The 24,146-nt window shown below is 43.9% G+C and overlaps 1 protein-coding gene and 1 long non-coding RNA gene across 4 annotated transcripts in view; one reads left to right on the forward strand and one right to left on the reverse strand.

Annotated features, from left to right (window-relative positions):
- Nucleotides 1–24,146, forward strand: part of mgat5 (alpha-1,6-mannosylglycoprotein 6-beta-N-acetylglucosaminyltransferase) — a 100,767-nt gene that overhangs the window by 7,679 nt on the left and 68,942 nt on the right. Inside the window, exons 2-3 of the mRNA XM_072464919.1 lie at nt 15,599–15,936; nt 18,170–18,331. Of these exons, the coding sequence (XP_072321020.1) occupies nt 15,696–15,936; nt 18,170–18,331 (403 nt within the window). The 5' untranslated portion in view covers nt 15,599–15,695. The remainder of the gene's footprint in view (nt 1–15,598; nt 15,937–18,169; nt 18,332–24,146) is intronic.
- Nucleotides 12,975–13,537, reverse strand: LOC140364670 (uncharacterized). Of its 3 annotated transcripts, none has more exons than XR_011927727.1 (2): nt 13,429–13,537; nt 12,975–13,297 (listed from the first exon to the last, which is right to left on the reverse strand). It is a non-coding gene; the product is annotated as an uncharacterized lncRNA (long non-coding RNA). The 3 variants fall into 3 exon arrangements; XR_011927725.1 differs by having other exon boundaries at nt 13,363–13,537; XR_011927726.1 differs by having other exon boundaries at nt 13,352–13,537.

A 24,146-nucleotide genomic window follows, 5' to 3' on the forward strand; every position in this document is an offset into this window, starting at 1 on the left:
GGAATTCAGTGGCATTGTCAAAGAGCCTAACTGTAGCTGTGGGAGTGATCAAGAGTGCGAGTGTCCTTAGAGATGGCTCGCTGCTGGTCGTGTGCAAGGACGCGGCTCAGCAACGGAAGGCGATTGGAACTAAACGTCTGGGTGGAAAGGACATTCTTGTGTCTGATGCTGAAAGAAACACAGTCAGAGGAGTTATCGTAAGTGTCCCTACGGCGACATCTGTGGATGAAGTTAAGGAGAATCTGACTGGAGCTACGGTGGTGGACGCTAGGCGGTTGAAGGTGACCCGGTCTGGGGTAAGATGTGACAGCTTGTCGGTAATGGTAACACTTGAAGAGAGGTGCCTGCCTAGGAAGGTGTTCATTGGGTTCATGTGCCATGACGTTAGGCCATATGTTCCACCCCCCCTGCGTTGCTTTAAGTGCCAGCGCTTTGGGCATACTGCAGCGGTCTGTAGAGGGAGGCAAAAATGTGGTAAATGTGCAGGAGATCACAAGTATGGGAAGTGTGACGTGGGAGCAAAACTGAAGTGCTGTAACTGTGGGGAAGAACATAGCTCTGCCTACGGGGGATGCAGGTTTAGCAAAAGAGCTGCTGAGGTGCAGAAAATAAAGGTCTCTCAAGGTATATCCTATGCAGATGCAGTCAAGAAAGTTTCAAGTAACGAGTTTAGAGTAAATACAGAGAGGGGAGCCAGCGCTGCTCCCAGCCAGGGCGAAATGAGAAAGGCCAGCGTGGCTCCCAAGAAGTGTGAAGGTTTCAAGAGTGGAGGTTCCAGAATTAATGAGAATACCCTGGTTGTGGATAGAGAGGATTTTGTACTCTTTATGGTGGATGTTGTAAACTGTGCTGCTCAGACTCAAAGCAGAACTGAAAGGATCAGGATCATTGCTAAAGCTGCAGGGAGATTCCTTGGAACAAAGGAGCTTGATTGGGCAGATATAGAAAACAGGCTAAAGGCGCTAAATGGGAGTCGGAGTGATGGGGGTCTGCTTGTGGGGAGTCAGAGTGATCAGAGTGACGAGATGGGGGTGGGGGTGGTCTCCTGTCCTCGCCCAGTCTCGTAGACGCACGGCTACCAAGCAGCGACATCAGTGGACATATTAAAGCCTATAGAATGAAGCCTAAAGAATAAAGCTGTACGGTGGAAGCACCGAACGTCAAAGAAGGAGAGGAAGATGAAGAAGAGTCTCCCTGGAATAAAGCCGGTTGGTCTCTGAAACAACAACAACTATTCTAGTCACAAAGACATATCATGACCTCATGGGCTTTGTAACACCAAAGCAATGGAAGGAGTACTTTTACGGACTACGACAGAGTCTGAGGACTACGACAAAGTCTGAGGAATAAAGTCTGGCGGTAATGCAACACTTGGATGCCAACCGCCATAAAACAACAACAACAACAACAACATCTTTGTCGTTTTATCCTTTAGAAGTCCTTCTTCCATCACTTTGGCATTTCTAGGCCCATGAAGTCAAAGTTAGAACATCCTCTTGCTCCTCATCCTCGGCTCAGTCTCCAACACCCCCCAACGCTATAAACGTTTACCCAGCCCTGTGCTATATAAGTAAGCAACCACAGCCCGACACAAACCCTGCTAACACTTCCTGTTGTTGTTGTTGTTGTTGTTTTATGGCGGTTGGCATCCAATTGTTGCATTACCGCCAGACTTTATTCCTCAGACTTTTCATAGTCCTCAGACTCTGTTGTTGTTGTTTTATGGCAGTCGACAGCCGAGCGTCGCATTACCGCCAGACTTTATTCCCCAGACTTTGTCGTAGTCCTAAAAGTTGTTCTTCCAGTGCTTTGACCTCCAGTGCTTTGACAAAGCCCAAGAGGTCATGAGATGCCTTTGTCATTGTATCCTATAGAAGTTCTGTTGTTGTTGTTGTTGTTGTTTTATGGCGGTTGGCATCCGAGTGTTGCATTACCGCCAGACTTTATTCCTCAGACTTTTTGTAGTCCTCAGACTCTGTCGTAGTCCGTAAAAGTACTCCTTCCATTGCTTTGGTGTTACAAAGCCCATGAGGTCATGATATGTCTTTGTGACTAGAATAGTTGTTGTTTCAGAGACCAACCGGCTTTATTCCAGGGAGACTCTTCTTCATCTTCCTCTCCCTCTTTGACGTTCGGTGCTTTGTTGTTGTTGGTTGTTGTTGCTGTTTTATGGCGGTTGGCATCCGAGTGTTGCATTACCGCCAGACTTTATTCCTTAGACTGTTGTTGCTGTTGTTATTGTTTTATGGCAGTCGACAGCCGAGTGTCGCATTACCGCCAGACTTTATTCCCCAGACTTTGTCGTAGTCCTAAAAGTTGTTCTTCCAGTGCTTTGACCTCCAGTGCTTTGACAAAGCCCAAGAGGTCATGAGATGCCTTTGTCATTGTATCCTCAGACTTTGTTGTTGTTGTTGTTGTTGTTGTTGTTCTTGTTTTATGGCGGTTGGCATCCAAGTTGTTGCATTACCGCCAGACTTTATAAGATAAGATATTCCTTTATTGTCCCACATGGGGAAATTTCATTGGTGCAACGCAGGAAGATACAGAGGTAGATACAGAAGAACAGATCACTTATAGGAAGTCTGAAAAACACTTTCAGTAGAAGATCTCCTATAAATAAATAAAAACTCCCATAGACAAATAAATAAATAAATACCATTGCATGTGATCCCGACAGTAATTGCACATGAATATGTGTCACGACAGCACATAGATACCTATATATTGCATTACCGCCAGACTTTATTCCTTAGACTTTGTCGTAGTCCTAAAAGTTCTTCTTCCAGTGCCTTGACTTCCAGTGCTTTGTCCTCAGACTGTCGTAGTCCGTAAAAGTACTCCTTCCATTGCTTTGGTGTTACAAAGCCCATGAGGTCATGATATGTCTTTGTGACTAGAATAGTTGTTGTTGTTTCATTAGTCTGGCGGTAATGCAACACTCGGATGTCAACCGCCATAAAACAACAACAACAACAACAACAACAACCGGCTTTATTCCAGGGAGACCCTTCCTCATCTTCCTCTCCCTCTTCGACGCTCGGTGCCTCCACCGTACAGCTCCACTCCCCAGGCTTCATTCCATAGGCTTCAACATTTCCACTGATGTCGCTGGGCGCGCGTCCACGAGACTGGGCGAGGACAGGAGACCACCCCCACCCCCATCTCGTCACCCCGACCACTCCGACTCCTCAAAAGCAGACCCCCATCACTCCGACTCCCATTCAGCGCCTCTAGCCCGTCCTCCACATCTGCCCAATCAAGCTCCCCCGCTCCAAGGAATCCCCCTGCAGCTCCAGCAATGATCCTGATCCTTTCAGTTCCGCCCTGAGTCTGAGCAGCACAGTTCACAACATCCACCACAAAAAGCACAAAATCCTCTCTATCCACAACCAGGGCACTCCCACCAATTCTGGAACCTGCACACTTGGGACCTCCACTCCCGAAACCCCCACACCTCCCGGGAGCCACGCTGGCCTTTCCCACCTCGCCCGGCCGGGAGCAGCGCCGGCTCCTCTCTCCGTACTCACTCCAAACTCACCACTTGAAACTTTCTTGACTGCATCTGCACAGGATATACCCCGAGAGACCTCCACTTCATGCACCTCAGCAGCTCCCCCGCTAAACCTGCATCCCCCGCAGGCAGAGCCACGTTCTTCCCCACAGCCACAGCACCTCAGTCCTGCTCCCACGTCACACCTCCCACACTCGCGATCTCCCGCACATCCACCACATCTCTGCCTCCCTCCACAGACCGCCGCAACATGCCCAAAGCGCTGGCACCCAAAGCAACGCAGGGGCGGTGGAACACATGGCCCAACGTCATGGCACATGAACCCAACGAACACCCCACTAGGCAGGCACCCCCCTTCAAGCGCCACCACCACCGACAAGCCGTCACATCCCACCCCAGACCGGGTCACCCTCAACCGCCCAGCGTCCAGCACCTCAGCTCCAGCCAAATTCTCCTTAACTTCATCCACAGATGTCGCCGCAGGGACGCCCACGATAACTCCTCCGACCATGTCTCTCTCAGCATCAGACACAAGAATGTCCCTTCCACCCAGACGTCCAGTTCCAATCGCCCTCCGCTGCCGAGCCGCGTCCTTGCACACGACCAGCAGCGAGCCATCTCCAAGGACACTCGCACTCCCGATCACTCCCACAGCCACAGCCAGGCTCCCCGACAATGCCACTGAACTCCACTCCCCAAAGGATGCACCATCATGTGCAAGCTCCACGATCACCCCACAGTCTCTGCTCTCACCCCGGACATCAATAGCCTCAGCCTCATCCTGCTGCCCATTCCCAGAACCCCCGGACGAGCTAAGGGACCTTCTACGTTTCCGGGCACGCGCAGCCAGAAAAGGCTGCTCCTCCACGCCGTCCAGAACGTCCTCGACCACCGATCCACTCTCCTCCGCCATCTCCCGTCTCTCCCAGACCAGGCCACCCCCAACCGCCCAGCGTCTGTTGTTGTTGTTGTTGTTGTTGTTTATGGCGGTTGGCATCCAATTGTTGCATTACCGCCAGACTTGTTGTTGTTGTTGTTTTATGGCGGTTGGCATCCGAGTGTTGCATTACCGCCAGACTTTATTCCTCAGACGTTTCGTAGTTGTTGTTGTTGTTGTTGTTTTTTTATGGCGGTTGGCATCCAAGTGTTGCATTACCGCCAGACTTTATTCCTCAGACTTTGTCGTAGTCCGTAAAAGTACTCCTTCCATTGCTTTGGTGTTACAAAGCCCATGAGGTCATGATATGTCTTTGTGACTAGAATAGTTGTTGTTGTTGTTTCAGAGACCAACCGGCTTTATTCCAGGGAGACTCTTCTTCATCTTCCTCTCCTTCTTTGACGTTCGGTGCTTCCACCGTACAGCTTTATTCTTTAGGCTTCATTCTATAGGCTTTAATATGTCCACTGATGTCGCTGCTTGGTAGCCGTGCGTCTACGAGACTGGGCGAGGACAGGAGACCACCCCCACCCCCATCTCGTCACTCTGATCACTCTGACTCCCCACAAGCAGACCCCCATCACTCCGACTCCCATTTAGCGCCTTTAGCCTGTTTTCTATATCTGCCCAATCAAGCTCCTTTGTTCCAAGGAATCTCCCTGCAGCTTTAGCAATGATCCTGATCCTTTCAGTTCTGCTTTGAGTCTGAGCAGCACAGTTTACAACATCCACCATAAAGAGTACAAAATCCTCTCTATCCACAACCAGGGTATTCTCATTAATTCTGGAACCTCCACTCTTGAAACCTTCACACTTCTTGGGAGCCACGCTGGCCTTTCTCATTTCGCCCTGGCTGGGAGCAGCGCTGGCTCTCCTCTCTGTATTTACTCTAAACTCGTTACTTGAAACTTTCTTGACTGCATCTGCATAGGATATACCTTGAGAGACCTTTATTTTCTGCACCTCAGCAGCTCTTTTGCTAAACCTGCATCCCCCGAAGGCAGAGCTATGTTCTTCCCCACAGTTACAGCACTTCAGTTTTGCACCCACGTCACACTTCCCATACTCGTGGTCTCCTGCACATTTACCACATCTTTGCTTCCCTCTACAGACCGCTGCAATATGCCCAAAGCGCTGGCACTTAAAGCAACGCAGGGGCGGCGCAACATATGGCCTGACGCTTTAGCACATGTACCCAATGAACACCTTACTAGGCAGGCACCTCCCTTCAAGTGTTACCATTACCGACAAGCTGTCACATCTTACCCCAAACCGGGTCACCTTCAAACGCCTAGCGTCCACCACCGTAACTCCAGTCAAATTCTCCTTAACTTCATCCACGGACGTCGCCGTAGGGACACCTACGATAACTCCTCTGACCGTGTTTCTTTCAGCATCAGACACAAGAATGTCCTTTCCACCCAGACGTTTAGTTCCAATCGCCTTCCGTTGCTGAGCCGCGTCCTTGCACACGACCAGCAGCGAGCCATCTCTAAGGACACTCGCACTCTTGATCACTCCCACAGCTACAGTTAGGCTCTTTGACAATGCCACTGAATTCCACTCCTTAAAGGATGCACTATCCTGTGCAAGCTTTATGATCACCTTACAGTCTCTGCTCTCACCCCGGATATCAATAGCTTCAGCCTCATCCTGCTGCTCATTCCCAGAACCCTCGGACGAGCTAAGGGACTTTTTACTTTTCCGGGCACGTGCAGGCAGAAAAGGCTGCTCCTCCACGCCGTCCAGAACGTTTTCCATCCCCGATCCACTCTCCTCCGCCATCTCCCGTCTCTCCAGACCGGGTGTTGAGCAAGGTCTCCTCACAGTTTTAGTCCAGGGCTTGTTCTTCCTCAGACTGTCCTCAGACGTGTTTTACGCTGTGCTGTATCAAACACTCCATATGACTTTGTGACTAGAATAGTTGTTGTGTCAGAGACCAACCGGCTTTATTCCAGGGAGACTCTTCTTCATCGTCCTCTCCCTCTTTGACGTTCGGTGCTTTGGAAGTACAAAGCCCATGAGGTCATGGGACTTTATCATCTGTAGCAAGGACATCCCGCTGAAAATTCTGTTCTCTTTGATATGGGCAAAAGAAAAATGGAGTTGACAACAACTTTTTTTCTTCATGGATCTAACATATTCATTAGACCTAATTGTTTTACTGGATTTTATTTCGTTGGACGATTACGAACGGATTGAGAAAAATCTTGTGGGGTAATATTGAAGTTTGACATGATACTTCAAGGTAAGGAAAGTTAAAACTTTGTGCTTTTCTGTACAAAGACTGTGTGTGTTCGGGATGTGATTGTCGCACGTGAAAATGGATTACATATTCAAAAAGGCAAGACTTTGTGACTGGGGAGCGTGATGGCACATGAGTACGTGGTGGCACACATGTGCCTGTCCCACACATGGGACGTCCTATGCATATCAGGTTAATGCATCAGTAATCCATTCGAAATAAGAATCATTTTTAGCCCCTGAGGTTTCTCCTTTCAGTTGAGCTCCATGTACAGTATACCGCTCGTCGTAATATTTTGTCTGATCTGTGTGCTCTGACTCTAGAGCCTCCAAGTGAGAAGTTTTAAGCACATTAGCATTGATCTGCGTGTCCCCAACCTCAGTCTACACTTCCTCTGCAGACGCTGTGGTGGGTTTGGTTTCGTCTGCCCGTCACCCTTTCGTCATAGTTCAGCTACTTCACACTGCAGTGCAAAAGTATATTATATAGTCTGGTTGAAATGAGGAATTGCATTGAAATAATAAATGTAAATTTGTAATCGTAATCTTTTCTGTTGTTTGGAGAAAATGTATAGACATTTCGGACATTAAGAAGTCGAAGTGGGTTTTATAACATCAAGATTGTAGTAGTACTACTAGCAAGCCATGAAATAACCGTGTTTTGTTGTTGTTGTTTTATGGCGGTTGGCATCCGAGTGTTGCACTGCCGCCAGACTTTATTCCTCAGTATGTAGCAGGCCCCACACTGCATTTCTTAGACTTTATTCTCTTAGACTTTATTCTTAGACTTTATTCTCTTAGACTTTATTCTTTAGACTTTATTCTTTAGACTTTATTCTTTAAACCCCCTCCTCCCTGTACCTCCGTCACCTAGCAACAGAGACCCGCCGCTAATGCTCATGCTAACGCCAATGCTAAGACCACGGCGTGAGAGGAAATGTTCCATCAAAATAAAAGAAGAGGAAGTGAAGGCATTAATTCCGCCCCTGCTGGCCAATTGTGAAAATGCACAATATTTTCTCGAGGAGAATATAACCTATGAGTTTCAAACAAATCGGACAATATTGAGTTTTTCACACAATGGGTAGGGGGCGCTATAGAGTAAATTTGTTACATGGGTATTAATTATTTCCAATCAGACCATAAAAACCCATTAGTGAGTGAAATATGAGCTCCGTAGATCAATTCCATTAGGCACCAACCATTATTTGCAGCGTTGTCCGTCACGACTGCTGGGTCTTTGCTGGTCAGCCCCTCACTCCTGTATGGCCCCCCACTCCTGTGGCCCCCGTCAACATATTAGCTATATTATTAGGGAGTGTCTACAGAGCCGCGCCGCGCTGCCAAAACTGCCATGTTATTTTGTGCCGCGGCTCCTGAAACTGCTGTGCTATTTGACCACACTGTTTTAGACCGCGCCGAGTTAAGGTTAGGGTGAGGGTTAGGGTCAGGGTTAGGGTTAGCCATGAGGCTATATGGCAGTGCCATGGTTCCTGAAACTGCTGGGCCATTTGACCGCGCCGCGGCTCTGCAGCCACGGCCATATTATTAGCGGTGTGGCTCGTCAGGAGTAAAGGGGTGCGTAAATCTTTGCAGGCAAAAGTTGCGATGGCCTCTGTTATCTTTATGACCCACGGAGAATCGGCTGGTCATGTTAGTGATTCCCTCAGTTTCATTTGCTTTGCCGGACGGCTTGTTGTCGGAAGTTAACGTTAGTGTAGTGTGATACCTTGTCAAGTGAAGTTTGTAGTATTTCCACAATAACTGCCCGCTTCACAGATTTTGCAAACCACTTTGGTTTTATCTGGCTCTTTGTTTTAAATCCAAAATGGTTCCAGACGTCAGACTTGAGTTGGGACGGCTCGCTGAGCCGAGTTTTACCTGCGTCTTGCACGCTTGACAAGCGGACATAAACACGCCACCGCTGCACCCGCACAAGACTTCATGGGGAAAAATCAATCTTATGCCGTATGAATCAATATTGCAAAATTTAAATTACATCGATCCAAAATCGATTAACTCTATTTTTTTTCCCAGCCCTAGTCATTTCACTCATTTCACAATCAGTCCGGGATCCTCCATTGGATGCAAAATAGCTCATTATGTCATTAAATGCCTGTATTTCTAACTAATATCTAAATAATTAGAAACGCAAACAGCCTTAGCTACAACTAAAGACAATAGCTTGTCACTTGTTGATGGTTTGCTGCGTTGCCGCCTTTCTGCTGCACAGGATGACAATCTGTTGACTTATCCGGTTTTCCCATAGGTTTATTCAGCACGATTTAAGCCTGTGTGGTCCTCAGAGTGCATGCGCAAAGTCAAACATTTAAAAGAAGCTGCTTTCTGCTCTGGTTCTAAAAGCTCACGTTAGAGAGCAGAACATGAACGGGCCTCAGAATAAGGTCACAGACTGAGCCGCTGTGGACAGAGGGAAGTCAAGCTTCCCAGTTCCCAGGCTTTTAGAAAGAATTTGAAAACACCGCACGCCTCTCGTATCATATTGACTTCCCATACTCTCGCGCCGCCTGCGCCTCTCGGCCGTGCAGATCACACTCCGCCACTTAGGAGCGGCGTATCGCGCCGTATTTTACATTGTATTTAGCCGTGGAGGTTCGGCAAACGTGGAGCTTCGGCATTTTCCGGACCACGGCTCGGCAGCCAATCAGAGCCAAGCACACAAACTTTGTCGACCAATCAGCGCGCAGCATGCAAATTTTCACTCGGTAAACCGTAAACTGTCATGGCGCGGACCATGGCGGACTATCGTCAAACGCTTCCCGGCCCGATTTAATGATGATATTCCCTTTTCTAAAATGTATTAATAAAAATTACCCTGTCCTTGCACTCGAAAATGCCCGTCCACATGTCAAAATACCCCGTTCAAAAAAATGGGAAGACGGCCCTCTAGCTAAAAGCCTGCCAGTTCCCACTGTACCGTTCAGAAGTGAGGGGAAAATGGGTTTATTTGATTACATTTCGGAACTATTTACCTAGTTGTGACACACAGTCATTTTAGATTTTATTTGCCAATCACTGATTTCTTTGATTGCCCTGACCGCACGCCACTGGTCCATAGGAAAAAACTGTTAAGATAAGATAAGATATTCCTTTATTGTCCCACATGGGGAAATTTCATTGGTGCAACGCAGGTAGATACAGAGGTAGATACAGAAGAACAGATCACTTATAGGAAGTCTGAAAAACACTTTCAGTAGAAGATCTATAAATAAACAAAAACTCCCACGGACAAATAAATACATAATTACCATTGCATGTGATCACGACAGCAATTGCACATGAATATGTGTCACGACAGCACATAGATTGAACATGAATTTCACAGTAATTGCACATGAATTCCAACAGCAATTGCACATATGACAGAATTGCACATGAGTATTAGGTTAGGTCAGTATTGCGACGGGATAACGTGACGATCTCCGGGTAAGACGACTGTTCTCCGCAGTTTCATTAGTTCCTCCTTTGTGGAAACGCGGTACGGCGCCGGCCCGGGGGCGGGGCCGGAGCCGGGGGACTCAGAGCCAAGACACATCGCAACGACACGACGAAAACACTCAATCCAGCCGAATAAAGTCAAAACAAGTTAATTTAAAGCGATTCCAGTGCGTGTCCCGATCGTTCGTGAAGTGCCTCTTTCATATAAACAATGTTCAGCCCATTATCACCACTGTCCTGTGGTGATAATGGATAGTGAAAACTCTACAACTCCCCCTACATTATACAATCACGCCCATCCCCATGTTTGCTCAACTATTCCCACGTTCAACCCAACATCTTCCTTAAGACAAAAAAATGTGACAATACCAAAATCAAATCAAATCAATTTATTTTTGTAAGGCCCAAAATCACAACAACAGTCGCCTCTGAGGGCCAAATCAACAATGTCTGTGGTGGCGATGGAGTCAGACAATGTCTGTGGTGGCGATGGAGTCAGACAATGTCTGGTGGCGAGGGACGATGTCCCAGGGTCCTCTGTCCTTAGACTCTCCTTCTCGGCCAGGAAAAACTACTAAAAAAACCTCTTTGGGAAAAAAGCGTAGAAACCTGGAGGAGTTCCAGTGAAGGAGAGATCCGACTCTCACAGACGGACAGACGGACACAAGGAGACTGGAGCTGGACCCACTCTTCAGGCAGATGAGGGACCGTCGGAGTCGAGCTGGACCCACTCTTCAGGCAGATGAGGGACCGTCGGAGTCGAGCTGGACCCACTCTTCAGGCAGATGAGGGACCGTCCACACGGGGCAGGGACCACTTCACCAGGAGAGGGGCATCTGGGTCCACAGGTCCTCAGGAGTAAAGCAGTAAAACGTCGCCACGTAACCAGAGGCTGTTCAGTCCCTCTTTAGCCTCAGTAACCGCCCCCATTCCGTTGTTCCATCTAAAAAAACATTTCTTCAATCTCTCGTCCATTCTCCGCTCCTTCGTCTCCGTCCGCTAAGTAAAGTGACCGACCGACCGATTGACTGAGTTTTTGATATAAGATTATTTGACTGCTCAGATTTTTGGAGTCTCAATATAATACTTGTATTTTCATGCTAAATATGTGTTTTTTCATTTCGGTTTCATACTCGGGTTTTTGTAGAGTACGTTGTGACATCATTGCATACAACGGGCCTCATGATTATTTATGTAATTTATTTGCAATTGAAGACAAAAGCATAAAGTTTCCACATTGTAGATTGTTGGGAGCACCTGTATTAGGGAGCTGTTTTTTAAGCTGCTTGCCTTGCCCTGAACTTATGAAGTCTGAGCTGACTATTTCAGTGGAATTGTTGTTTATGGACATTTGATTCTGGGGACATGTTTGACTCTTAAAAATATATAAAAAATTATATATCTTGTAAGTCAGGAGGGAGACTTGGCTGGCACGCCGCAAACTCAACCTTAAAAACACCGGCAAACCGTCACAGTGTGATTACATATGAAAACGGTCAAAAGTTAGAAGTTTAAAAAGCTGATGATCTGTTACATTTATCATAGGTAGCCAACACCACTCAATACTGTTACTCATAAAAACATACCTGAGGTTGCATGACATTTATATTTTTCATATCATATTTTTTTATATAGACATTTGACTGGTTTTATCACTTGTAGATGTTCATTTTTTGCAATGCTAGTGTCTCCAGAGGGGATGATAAATTATTGAGAGGTGGAGTTAGTGTGAAGGAGTCCATTAAGATGCAGAGTCACAGTGGTCGCCATGGCAGCAACACATGATCAGAGTGTAGCGTCTCAGGTTTTGGCCAAGCAGCAAACCAGGGAGACCAGGGACTAGACTGGAGGCGACATTTGGCTGGGCAATATTTGTCTGAAAGAAATAATATCACATTCATTCCAAAAACTATTCCTACCGGTAATTTAATTGAAATCGAATGCTCCAATTTTTGAAGTACCATAATTTCCTCCACAACAAACAATATTGTGTATTTGTGGAAAGAATTCCGCAGATCTAAGTGTGCAGAATAAGACTTTCTTCTAGAATTCTTTCTACGCTTTGAGATTACGTAAACCAGACGTTTCTGTCCCATTTTGAGGTAAATTTTGTGGATTTTAGTCTAGAGTTGTCCCAATACTAAAATTTCATACTCCACAATGATTATTTTAAAATTAGGTTAAGGTTTTAGACAATAGACATGTGCTAAACATTGTGGACATACTAGTTCTAATGCAGCTCAAGATTATTCTAAAACTGTTCAGAAAAGGTTACATTTTGTCCTGTTCATGTGATTATTTTCCTGTTTAGTATCGATTATCAGATTTTTTTTATACTTTTGACAACCCTACTTTATTCTAATTTTTGTTTTTTGGGGGGAATATTTGTTTGTGAAATATAGTTGTAAACAAATTCATTTTTATTCTAATAAAACATAATACCCTTTGGGGGGGAAAATTTAAAAAGTTTGGCATATGTGGTCCTATGTTTAAATATAGACTATAGCAAAGCTTCTCAAAGTCCCGTTTGGGGGGGCGCTCCCGTTTCGGAAACGGGAGCGCCCCCGTTTGGGGGGCGCAGAGCCGTGCCAAGAGGGGTGTGAGACATTTGGAGAAATGTGCGCACATTACGTGTGACAGATGTGTTTTGTGTGACATGTGTTTTGAGCAACAGAAAAATGACCAATGCCAACACGGGTTTAATCTAAATATGAGAGAGCAGCAGAGGAGTGTGTCAGCCTCTGCTGCTCACACATGTCTGCTGCGGGTTTAGAACCAGTCACTGCTTTTGCCTCTATGTGCATATGTCCTCTGTCCCTCCTCTGTCCCTCCTCTGTCCCTCCTCTGTCCCTCCTCTGTCCCTCCTCTGTCACTCCTCTGTCACTCCTCTGTCTCTCCTCTGTCTCTCCTCTGTCACTCCTCTGTCCCTCCTCTTTCTCTCCTCTGTCTCTCCTCTGTCTCTCCTCTGTCTCTCCTCTGTCACTCCTCTGTCACTCCTCTTTCTCTCTGTCCCTCCTCTTTCTCTCCTCTGTCTCTCCTCTGTCACTACTCTGTCTCTCCTCTGTCACTCCTCTGTCCCTCCTCTTTCTCTCCTCTGTCTCTCCTCTGTCTCTCCTCTGTCACTCCTCTGTCACTCCTCTTTCTCTCTGTCCCTCCTCTTTCTCTCCTCTGTCTCTCCTCTGTCACTACTCTGTCACTACTCTGTCACTACTCTGTCTCTCCTCTGTCACTACTCTGTCTCTCCTCTGTCACTACTCTGTCACTACTCTGTCACTACTCTGTCACTACTCTGTCTCTCCTCTGTCACTCCTCTGTCACTCCTCTGTCACTCCTCTGTCTCTCCTCTTTCTCTCTGTCCCTCCTCTTTCTCTCCTCTGTCTCTCCTCTGTCACTACCCTGTCACTCCTCTGTCACTCCTCTGTCACTCCTCTGTCACTCCTCTGTCACTCCTCTGTCACTCCTCTGTCACTCCTCCTCTGTCACTCCTCCTCTGTCACTCCTCCTCTGTCTCTCCTCTGTCTTTCCTCTGTCCCTCCTCTGTCCCTCCAGCAACAGCAGTCTCTCCTCCTCAGTCTCTGACAGACACAGAGAACTCTCTCTTCTTCTTAAAACCACTCGCACTAAATTTAGATTAAACATGTCTAAACTGATCATTTAGGAGGAAAACAAGTAATATAATGTCTGAAAAATCACAGGTTGCGGGTGAATTCGTTGCGCTTATGTTTAATGATAAGTTTTGTCTAAAACTTTTCTATCGATTTTAAAAGTCTCTAACTTTTTTATGGCTGGGTCTTTTGACTCAAATAAAGACTGAATTAAAGTTACAGTCAGTTCTGTTAGTATCCAGCAGCAGACCACGCAAATGTTGTTTTCTTTCTTTTGGGATTGCAGTCAATTCTTTCATTACCAAGGCGTAACATTGCGGACTGATACTGGTGGTTTTGGCTGAAACCAATATTACTCAATGACGTGAATATCACCTGATGATGCCAAGACTGGGCCGGGGACTGGGCCGGGGACTGGGCCGTTGGGGGACTGGGCCCAGGGGGGACTGGGCCCGGGGGGCACTGGGCCCGGGGGGGACTGGGCCCAGGGGGGACTGGGCCCGGGGGGGACTGGGCCCAGGGGGGACTGGGCCCGGGGGGCACTGGGCCCGGGGGGCACTGGGCCCGGGGGGGACTGGGCCGGGGCCGGGGACTGGGCCGGGGAGGACTGGGGCCGGGGGGGACTGGGACTGGGCCGGGGGGGACTGGGGCCGGGGGGGACTGGGGCCGGGGGGGACTGGGGCCGGGGGGGACTGGGACTGGGCCGGGGACGGGGCCGGGCACTGGGCCTGGGACTAGGACTTGCTCTATCAGCACAAAAATATGTAAATATTTTACACATACTTGCATACATCGATTGCATTACAGTCCTACATTTGTGATTTTAAAATAATTTGAAATAATTAATCACAATTTATTGAGTGACAACCAGGGCAAAGTCCATTAAATCTGGAGTCACCTGAATGTGAGAAGTCGAGGCATTTTTATCCAGGACAAAATGGATACTTTTTCAGGCCTGATACATTTTTAATGATTGAGGCTATATCCAGAATCACTCTTAAGTCTCACTAGAAAAGCTGAAAGTATCTTGCTCCACCACTGGCCCATAAAGCACTCTTTAAGTTTTATTTATTTTTAAGTTTGGTTAGACCTAGTTTTTGTCCAGGTTGGGTCTGGGTCAAGTCTCCTTTTTAATCACACACATGCAATATTCAAGGCATCTCACCGGCATCTTGAACTGCCACACCTGTGAGGTGGAATGGATTGTTAAAATTGACATTAATTGCTCAGTAAAACAGATTTTGACAGATTTATTAACAGTATTTGAGAGAGATGAGTCTTTTGTGTATCTAGAACAAGTTTAACATCTTTCAGTTCAGGTCCATGCAAAATGGGAACAAAAACAAAAATGTTGCATTTATTTTTTTACTTTTTACGTTACTTCTGCAACATCTGCAATATAATTTTTTGAGATAAACATTCATATTTTTTAAACAAAATTAACACTAGTATTATAATATTGAGAGCACTGGACCATCTGGCCTGCTTTCCTCAGAACAAGGCCAAAGGCTATCTGCTTAGGACTGCAATGAAAATATTAAAGCCACTACAAGATTATGGAGACATTGTTCGGACTAAATCCGTTCACCATTTATGTAATCTATTTACATCCAATGGCCTGCTGCACGCTACGCACACAAGCAAGAAAACATCCTGCTCTGAAATAACATGGTTTAATTCACATTTACAGAAAAGCAGCTTCAAAACAAGATTCACAATATTATTCATGATTAAATACTGTATATTTTCCTTTTCGAGCTTTGAGTGAAAAGATGGCTTTTATCTTCAACAAAATCAACTTACTGGGAGGGCTATTGTTTGAAATGTATTCTTGTCTTTCAGGTTGAGGTGTATCGGGAGGATGCGTTCGAAGAGAAAACCAACCCAAACCTTCAAACCATGTCCCATTTGAGCTCCTGATCGGCCCTTGGTGAGAAACATGGCCACCCCGTTTCTGTGGAAGCTCTCCTCCCAGAAATTGGGCTTTTTCCTGGTCATCTTCGGCTTCATCTGGGGCATGATGCTGCTGCACTTCACCATCCAGCAGCGGGTAACTCATGAGAGCAGCGCGGAGCTTCAACACCAGATCTTGGACCTCAGTAAACGCTACATCAAGGCCCTGGCGGAAGAGAACCAGAGTGTGATGGACGGGCCATATGTGGGCAGCATGACGGCCTATGGTGGGTCTCCACAACCTATTTATTCTAATACCAATGGTTTTATTGCTATAAATATACCCTTGGATTCTAACTGTGAACAAAATCTGACTTGTAATCTAGCCTGGTAGCGTTACCTGCTTATTGTGATGTTGTCAAGCAATACTATAGACGAGCATAGAGATTTTTCCCCAAATGATTCGGTCCTAGGTGTGTTATGAAGTGCTAAATGATGCAGCCTTTAATGCAGAGTCTTAGAAATGTATATGTTCAAAATAATCAATAGCATTTCAGATGAGGGAAATGAGGGAAACTAAATGACCAGAGCGGAACAGAAACGGCTGCACCGGGCTATAAACCTGTTTCGCTCAGGCACAGGTTGAAGACACATCAATAAGTTATTCATGCCATTAATAGAGCTGTGTTTGGTTCAATGGGAGGGTTCATTGGAAACTTGAGATTGGAATTGATTGTTCTGTAATGCCCAAAGAAACAACTGTATACAGTAAATCCAGAATAAATGGGTACAATTGGGTTAGTTGGGCCATATATTTTCTCAACTAACGTATTTTGCGCACGAAAAAGCGCACCGGATTATTAAGCGCACCATCAGCTATCTGTGTACCATGTGTACTGGTCCATAAATAAAGTGCACTGGACGTAAAGCGCATAAGATAAACAAAACAGACGATAAGTCAGAGACAGTTGAGCTTTATGAAACGCGTTCAACTCATCCAGATCAACATTGTTCAACATCAAAACACACTCTGCTATTGCTAACAGACACATTAGCATATCCAAATCAATTCTCAGTCAAGATCACTTGTAAACGCGTAAAATACAAACACAGAGCACACTCTGCTACCGCTAAAAGACACGTTAGCATATTCACAACAACTCCCAGCCTCGTTCAGTTGCAACACGTAAAATACAACACAATACACTCACTTTTTCAGTTCATTCCTCGTCATCAAATCCTTCAAATGCGCCGAAGTACTGCCAAATACTTTTGACAACCCCACTGCATAAATAATATTAATAATAATATAGTTATATTATTTATTTATTTATTATTTATTCCTGTGAGAGGATTTATTTTTTATTTTTATAACAATCAACCTGCCTCATTTAATATAGCAGATTGTTTTGAAAATAAAATATAATGGCCACAGATCTGTGTGATTTGTGTGTGCATGTGAGATATGCTCCATAGTAATGCTCTCCCTCACTCACAACATTCAAATCCCGCCTAAAAACATACCTCTTCACCCAAGCCTATGACCTCCCCTACCCCTCGCCTCCTCTACCCCATTGCCTACTCTTCTACCCCCTGTTACATCCCCATCTTTTTCTCTACTTCTTCTGTCTTGTTCATTTTATCTGTATATTAATGTGTATTGTACGTGTTGTCCCCCCCTGTCTGTAAATACCCCCCCCCCCTTTTTTATATATGTTCAGCGTCTTTGGGTCACTGAAAAGTGCTATATAAATAAAGTTATTATTATTATTAATGCTCAGGGGCTTGAGACCTGAGATTTTGAGAAAGTCTCTCCAGCCTTGGGTTTTTTCTGCTTAACAGGTGTTTCCCACTCTGCAACCAAGCACCAATTGTCTGGCAGCTAAAATGGCCCCACTTTTATACTCTTAGCTACATATGTGAAAGTGGACCAGAGCGAGTGTCCGCAGGACCAAGTGTGCACCCTGGGTCTCACAAGAATGGGAGAAATTGACTATAGGGATAGACAATGGACAAGTGGAAGGTATTCCCGGCCCGTTTATCATTGACATGGTTAGAACAACACATTGTGCGCAATGTGGGTTCCAAGCAACATGGTTACAGGAGTGCGCAGCACGGTGCAGTTCAGTTACAGCCTCCCTGGGGAGGCATCCAGATTTGATTCCCAAATCCAACGAAATAAGAGATACAGGGACCGGACAGCCCTGAGCCAAGGGGCCCGGATCTTGTGCTCCCGGAGCAAAGAACACCCCAGTAGAAAGCCTTCAATCAATCAATCTACATGTGGGCTGGTTTGGCAAATTCCCATGAACCCTCGAGCACCCGAAGAGTGAGCTGGTCCAGTGTTTCAAGACCAGGATGAAAACTACTCTGGTCCTCCTGAATCCGAGGTTCAAATATTGGGCGGATTCTCCTTTCCAGTAACCTGGAGTGTGATCATTGGAAACACCTCCAGGGTGCCTGTCCAGAGGCATTGTTTTAGACCTTATTTTGTAAATGTATTCTTTAACTTTCTCATAGACTTGAAGAAGACTCTGGCAGTGCTATTGGATAACATCATGCAGAGGTTGGGCAAACTCGAATCCAAGGTCGAAAACCTCTACAATGGAACGGTGAACCTGACTACTGGCACGAGCCCAGCAACTCCAAGTGTTACCAATCCAGAGAAAGTCAACGTGGCTGGTATGTAACTATTATCAATTTCACAAATTTTGTATTGTGTATTTCTACAGAGATGTTATTACTTTGTCTGGAATGTTCCATAGTCCATTTTTTTTTTTTTTTAATCTTGAGACAATAATAGTATGTTTTTTTTATGCATTTGTTTATTTTGGGCTTTCACTGGATTTTCTGACAGAATGCTTCCAAGCTTTATTCCTAAGGCCGCAGTTATTTTATTACTTGGTTTACGGATTTTTAAATGAAATGTATTGAACAGGCGGGCGAAATATAAATATAATTTCAATTTCAAAAGTTTTTTTCTTCCGGGTTTGCCCAAAACGCACCACGGGAAGTGGGGGGGGGACGTGACGCGCAGGAGCGTGCAAGAGTAGATTTAGCGTGTTTTGCATTGGTAGAACTCACGCTTTTAAGTGTCACAGCAAAACGCGCTGGAGAAAATGTGTTTTTTATTTCATTTAATTTTATTTTGTTTTGTCGGCGGTACTTTATAATATTATATTATATATATGTATTTTTTGATAATTTATTTTATTTATATTGTAGAAATGAATAATCTGCGGCAGATCCGTAAACCAAGTAATAAAATAACTGCGGCCTAAATGAGAAAATATGAAAGTAACTTTGTCAACTTGCATCCATACATTTTTCCTTTTAAGTTTTTGTTAACAATTAATCTTAGTGTTTTTTGGTGCCTCTACTAGAGTAGGAGGGGTTAGTGTTCTACAGCTAGAAGTGAGCTAGAACACTTAGCAGCCATTACACTGTTAATTAGCAGCATTCTTAAATATTCTGAAACACAAAATTCACTAATTTGTTTAGAAAATGTGTAACATTTCTGGGAAGATGTGGTATCTTTGTGGTACGCATGCATTAGTCAAGAGTAAATGTTATCAAATGGAATCTCATTGATTAACTATTAGGCAAACTGGGAAGTTGATCTGCTATGCTGACACCATCCAAAACTTAAATAAAAAAAAAAAACTTAAATCTAAAGACATTTCACTCACATCCTTGGACATACTTCAAACCCCCTGCTCACATGGCGTGACCATTATATTAGTTGTCATTCCTTTTGCTGCCAGCTTACCCTTTGATGCCTCTGGACCATTGTGATGTGATTTTTGGATCTTAACGGACTAGAAGTAGTTAAGTATTCCAAATTGCATCACACTGATTGAGTTATTGAATGTTGATGACAACTGCTGCGGTGCAAGTGTCCTTTAGAATTTGGTGAAAGGATTTTAACCCATGGAATGACCCATTCCTTGACTAATATTTCTGCTTGTTTAGAAACAAGACAAATAGAAGATTGTATGTTTTATACTAAAGATTGCATTTGTGACAGTAGAAGACACATTCAAATATTAATGTTAATCTTGTTCTGTTCTCAAGCCTGGATACATTTAGTGCCTATCAAAACATTTAAACCTATCAAATAACTAAATAAAAATTACTCATCTAGCCTTTTATGAATAGTTAGAACGATCTATTTTAGAACTATAAGACCACTTGGATCCCTCGGATAAACTATTATTTTGTCTCAGGCGAGAGTTTTTTAATAAGTTGTTTCGCGAGCCCGCCAACGTTAAAAACGGAGATTCTCCGCAGTTTTTTTGGCCAATACCTCAATAAAAATAAAAATGTATTCTGCACCAGCATCACCGACCTCCGACCATTTCTGCACTACCCCGAGTTCGTCCGAACGTCAGCTTTAAAACTCTCGCAACTCACAGCTTCCTAGATCAACCATAGATCCATGAGATCAACCGGTAGATTCACATGAAGGATGTGGGCGTGGCTTTGGCTCGCTCATTGAACTCGTGTTCAAACGACGAAATGAAGAATGCGCGTCTTGACCAATTATATCAGAATCATTTTGTCGTTGCCATTTGAGTAGCACAAGTCCTCCTCATGTGGACATGTCCAGCTCGTCTGTGAAGTCACGCGTTCTCTTCTGATCGCATTGTAAGGAGGCTACTTCCTGATGAGTTGATCTGAGCTGCGTGTCCACAACTCGAGCGTGGGAAAAATGACTACACTGTTGGATCAAATCACTGTGGCCAAATTTAAGCTGCTCATTAAGACATTTTCATTCATTGCACACTTGGTGTTCCTGTCAAGACTCAATAAAGTATATCAAACCGACTTGTTTGGGATGATTCATTTTCTGCAAACTACTTTGTTACTTATTTAAAACGGATTTAGTGCAAAATGTAAAACTCTTAAACTAACTCGACACTGTATCTACACAGAGAACACTGGAGTGTGCTTTATTGTCTTCATTAAGTTTGTCCTGGAGCTAATGGCATGAAGCAATGCTAACGTATAGCTGATGTGCTGCTGTTCTTGATTCTACTTGCTTTAAACCAGTCCCTGTCACATAAAAACACTGCACACAAATAAAAACCCTCAACTTCTCTATAGCTGTAGTCACAGTTTAACCAGAGGGCTACAGGTCAAATTAGTTCAATATAAGGCCACATTTTATGTAAACACATTTACAAAATACCAAAATGTACTTCTTGATTGAAAAAATAAATATATACATATAATGGTTTGAATAACCGTGATTACAATTATGACAAGCATAATTGTGATTGATATATTGTAGCGGTTGTCGGAAAGTATGACGGGGAAGTTGAGTTGTTGGAAATACCCGTTACTGACTATTCTTGAAAGAATGTCATTGATCTATCATAAATCTGACACCAATGTGACGAGCAGTGCGTGAAAAAGTCACAGGTTTGCTCGTGTTAGGCTTTAATTTTAACGACAACAATCCCAAAACTTACCGACAACCATTGCGGCCAAGTTAGAACGCTACGATATTTTCAATAATCGAGCATCCCTATAACACCGCTCTCGTAAACGTCCATCTTGAGCATCCAGCAGAGCAGGATGCACTTGTTGCTTGGCGGTAGACTCCCTCACAGACTGTGACCCTCAGTGCATCCTATCTCAGGAAGTGGGCGGCAGTTTTCAGCCCCGCCCCTCCACAACTGAAGCCAATTACAGAGATAAGAATCGGCGCAGCACATGATGGGAACACGCTTGATTCAACAGAGCACAGAAAGAGACAGAGCTGAACACCGCACCACAATGTTTACTTCTAAAATAGAATAATTTTCTGGGCATTTTTAACCAACTTATTTACTCCAAAACTCAATTTTATACTCCAGAACTTTTCTGGTTAGATGATGTTTGGTCTCCATGGAGATGCTTTTATATGGCATTACACTTGTCTCTCCTGTATTCCTCAATGTATTTACAGAACTGAAAATCCTTCTTTTATAGGGTTTTTTTGGTGCTCAAGAACACCTTCAAAAAACATTCTACCATCAGCTTGGCTCCATGAAGATAGATCATTTTAAAGCATTCAGAGAACATTCCAAACAATAATTTCACCATGGAGACAAGCAGACAGACTCTCCACCAGAAAAGTAACATGGTGCACTTTTAATTCAGAAGGCTTGACATTTATTTACTCCCCATTCATTCTGGTCATGTTGCTAGACTTTTTCCTGAGTTACAAATTATAGCTTTTTTTTTTTTTTACCATGGCTCCAATCAAGTTTTGGTGTAAATAATACACAATTAAATATTCAAGCTATGTTTATTTCCAAATCAAATCCTTAAATCCTTCCCCCTTTGTTCACCCTGTTCAAAGAGGGAAAAACGTCTTCAAGTAAAAAAACATCTTCAGTATGACAGTGTTCTTTTGAGATGCACGTAGAGCGAAAGAGCAAGTGTCCTCAATCTTTATTGGCCCGTATCTGCCTTTTCCATCGACTCTGAAAAATGATCTCTTTAAAAATAAAGGCTCAAGGTCGACTGTTCTTTCTCAGCCTCAGTTCATTTCCTCCTCTGCTCAGATCAAGTGACACCTTAGAAACAAGCAGATAACACAACAGGAAGTAGTGGTCTGCTGCAAAATAACGTATCGGCAGTGTACTTTTGTTTAAAAAATAGCCAAAATATAACTTTACTCATAGTACATCTAAATGATAAATATTGTATTGTATTTTTTACAACATATATTACAATTAATGATTACTTTTTAAAGGAATAATGGAGGATTTTTCGCCGATTTGAGAACTCAAGCGGAAGTGTGCATGCGCACTCCCCCCGTGCAGAAGCACAGAAAAGCCTCGTTGCTACACATGCATTTGTTTATTAGCGCGATGGATCGCATCGCATCTCTTGTCTCCGTAGATATCCGTCTTCTTCTGAGCCAGCTCAAACTTTTTCTTTCTCTGTCTTCATTTTGTCCTGTACACTGAGGGAACTATATTATGATAGATCAATGTGCCACAGGGAAACGTGCTGCTCTCCTGGGGACGAGCCGACGAGGCTGCAGGTGAGCAGTAGGTGCGTTCTATGATTGATATGTGGCAGGACTAATCGGCAGTCCACGCCACAAGGAAATGAGACTCAGATTTGGTGCCAAAAAATCGTCCATTACACCTTTAATGTTCTTCTTAATCTTTATTTGCTTTTTCATAAGAAATATGAATGATGGCTTAACTAATCACAATTGAATTATTTCAGAACAAAACAAAAAAACAGGATTATTATTATTATTTTGTCAATTATAATAGATTTAAAAAGTTATCAATCTATCTTTGAATATTTTTAGAATGTTCTTAATCTATAAAGCTTGTGATTGAATGTCAGAAACTTGCCTGATGTGTAAGACGTCCATAGATACTTTTTTTAAATATTGTTTTTCTTTTTTGGGGGGAAATCACTACAAAATCTAATCCAATGCAAGCATGTTTTAAAATGATAATTGTTGTATCATAATCTGTATAGAATATCTTCCTTGCATCTAAAAATTATGTTACACTATAACTATAAGTAAGTCAGCAGAAATTCAGAATGGGCTGGTTTTCCGGCTTTGAGTCTTTGTGTAGTCTTAGTTTAATCCTTGTGTCTCTTTTGTCAATATCCTCCTCAAAATATGTTGAGTGATAGTTATCATTTTAAGTATGTGACACAATTTTCTTCAGATCAATATCACATAATTAGACCGTAGATTACATTATAAATTAATAATTAAATAGGGAGTGTCTACAGAGCCGCGGCGCGCGACCGAAACTGCCATGTTATTTTGTGCTGCGGCTCCTGAAACTGCTCCGCTATTTGACCGCGCCGTTTTAGACCGCGCCGGGTTAAGGTTGGGGTTAAGGTTAGGGTTAGCTATGAGGCTATATGGCAGTGCCACGGTTCCTGAAACTGCTGGGCCATTTTACCGCGCCGCGGCTCTGCAGCCACGGCCAATTAAGTTGGTTTGTATCTGGTTTAGTCTCGGATTAACCCACTTTTTTATTGTGAGCTTTGAGATTAGATTTGAAGATCTAACAAGATGTATTTTATAATTTATTAATACATTTGTGGTGTTGCTTAAACATAAGTAGGATATTAAAAAAAATAACAATATAGGCTTACTGGAATAGCCTAAAATATTGGATTTTTAAATTTCAAGTTATAAGAATTAATTTGCCTATGATTTAATACACCGGATTTAAAATGAAAATAAAAATGTTGTTACATGTTATTTTGCCTGAGAAACCAGGCGTAAACATAATGTGAAGACACATAAAGCATTTTTTTTATCAGTCTCTAAGTGTAAAAGCTGATTACACTTGGTCATGAACAAAAGCCACTATGCTGAAGCTTGCATGAAGCTTTGTAATTCTGGTATAAATGCTCAGTATAGAGTCTCGGGCAGACTTATGAGTCGACAGTGGAGCAGTCCTATTTCCATGTCTAAACTCTTGGAGAACAGCTGTACTCATGCTGATCGTATCTCACG

Source organism: Eucyclogobius newberryi, unplaced genomic scaffold, assembly GCF_026437365.1.
Source record: "Eucyclogobius newberryi isolate DKJ021-1_F unplaced genomic scaffold, fEucNew1.0.hap1 SCAF_1, whole genome shotgun sequence".
NCBI lineage: Eukaryota > Metazoa > Chordata > Actinopteri > Gobiiformes > Gobiidae > Eucyclogobius > Eucyclogobius newberryi.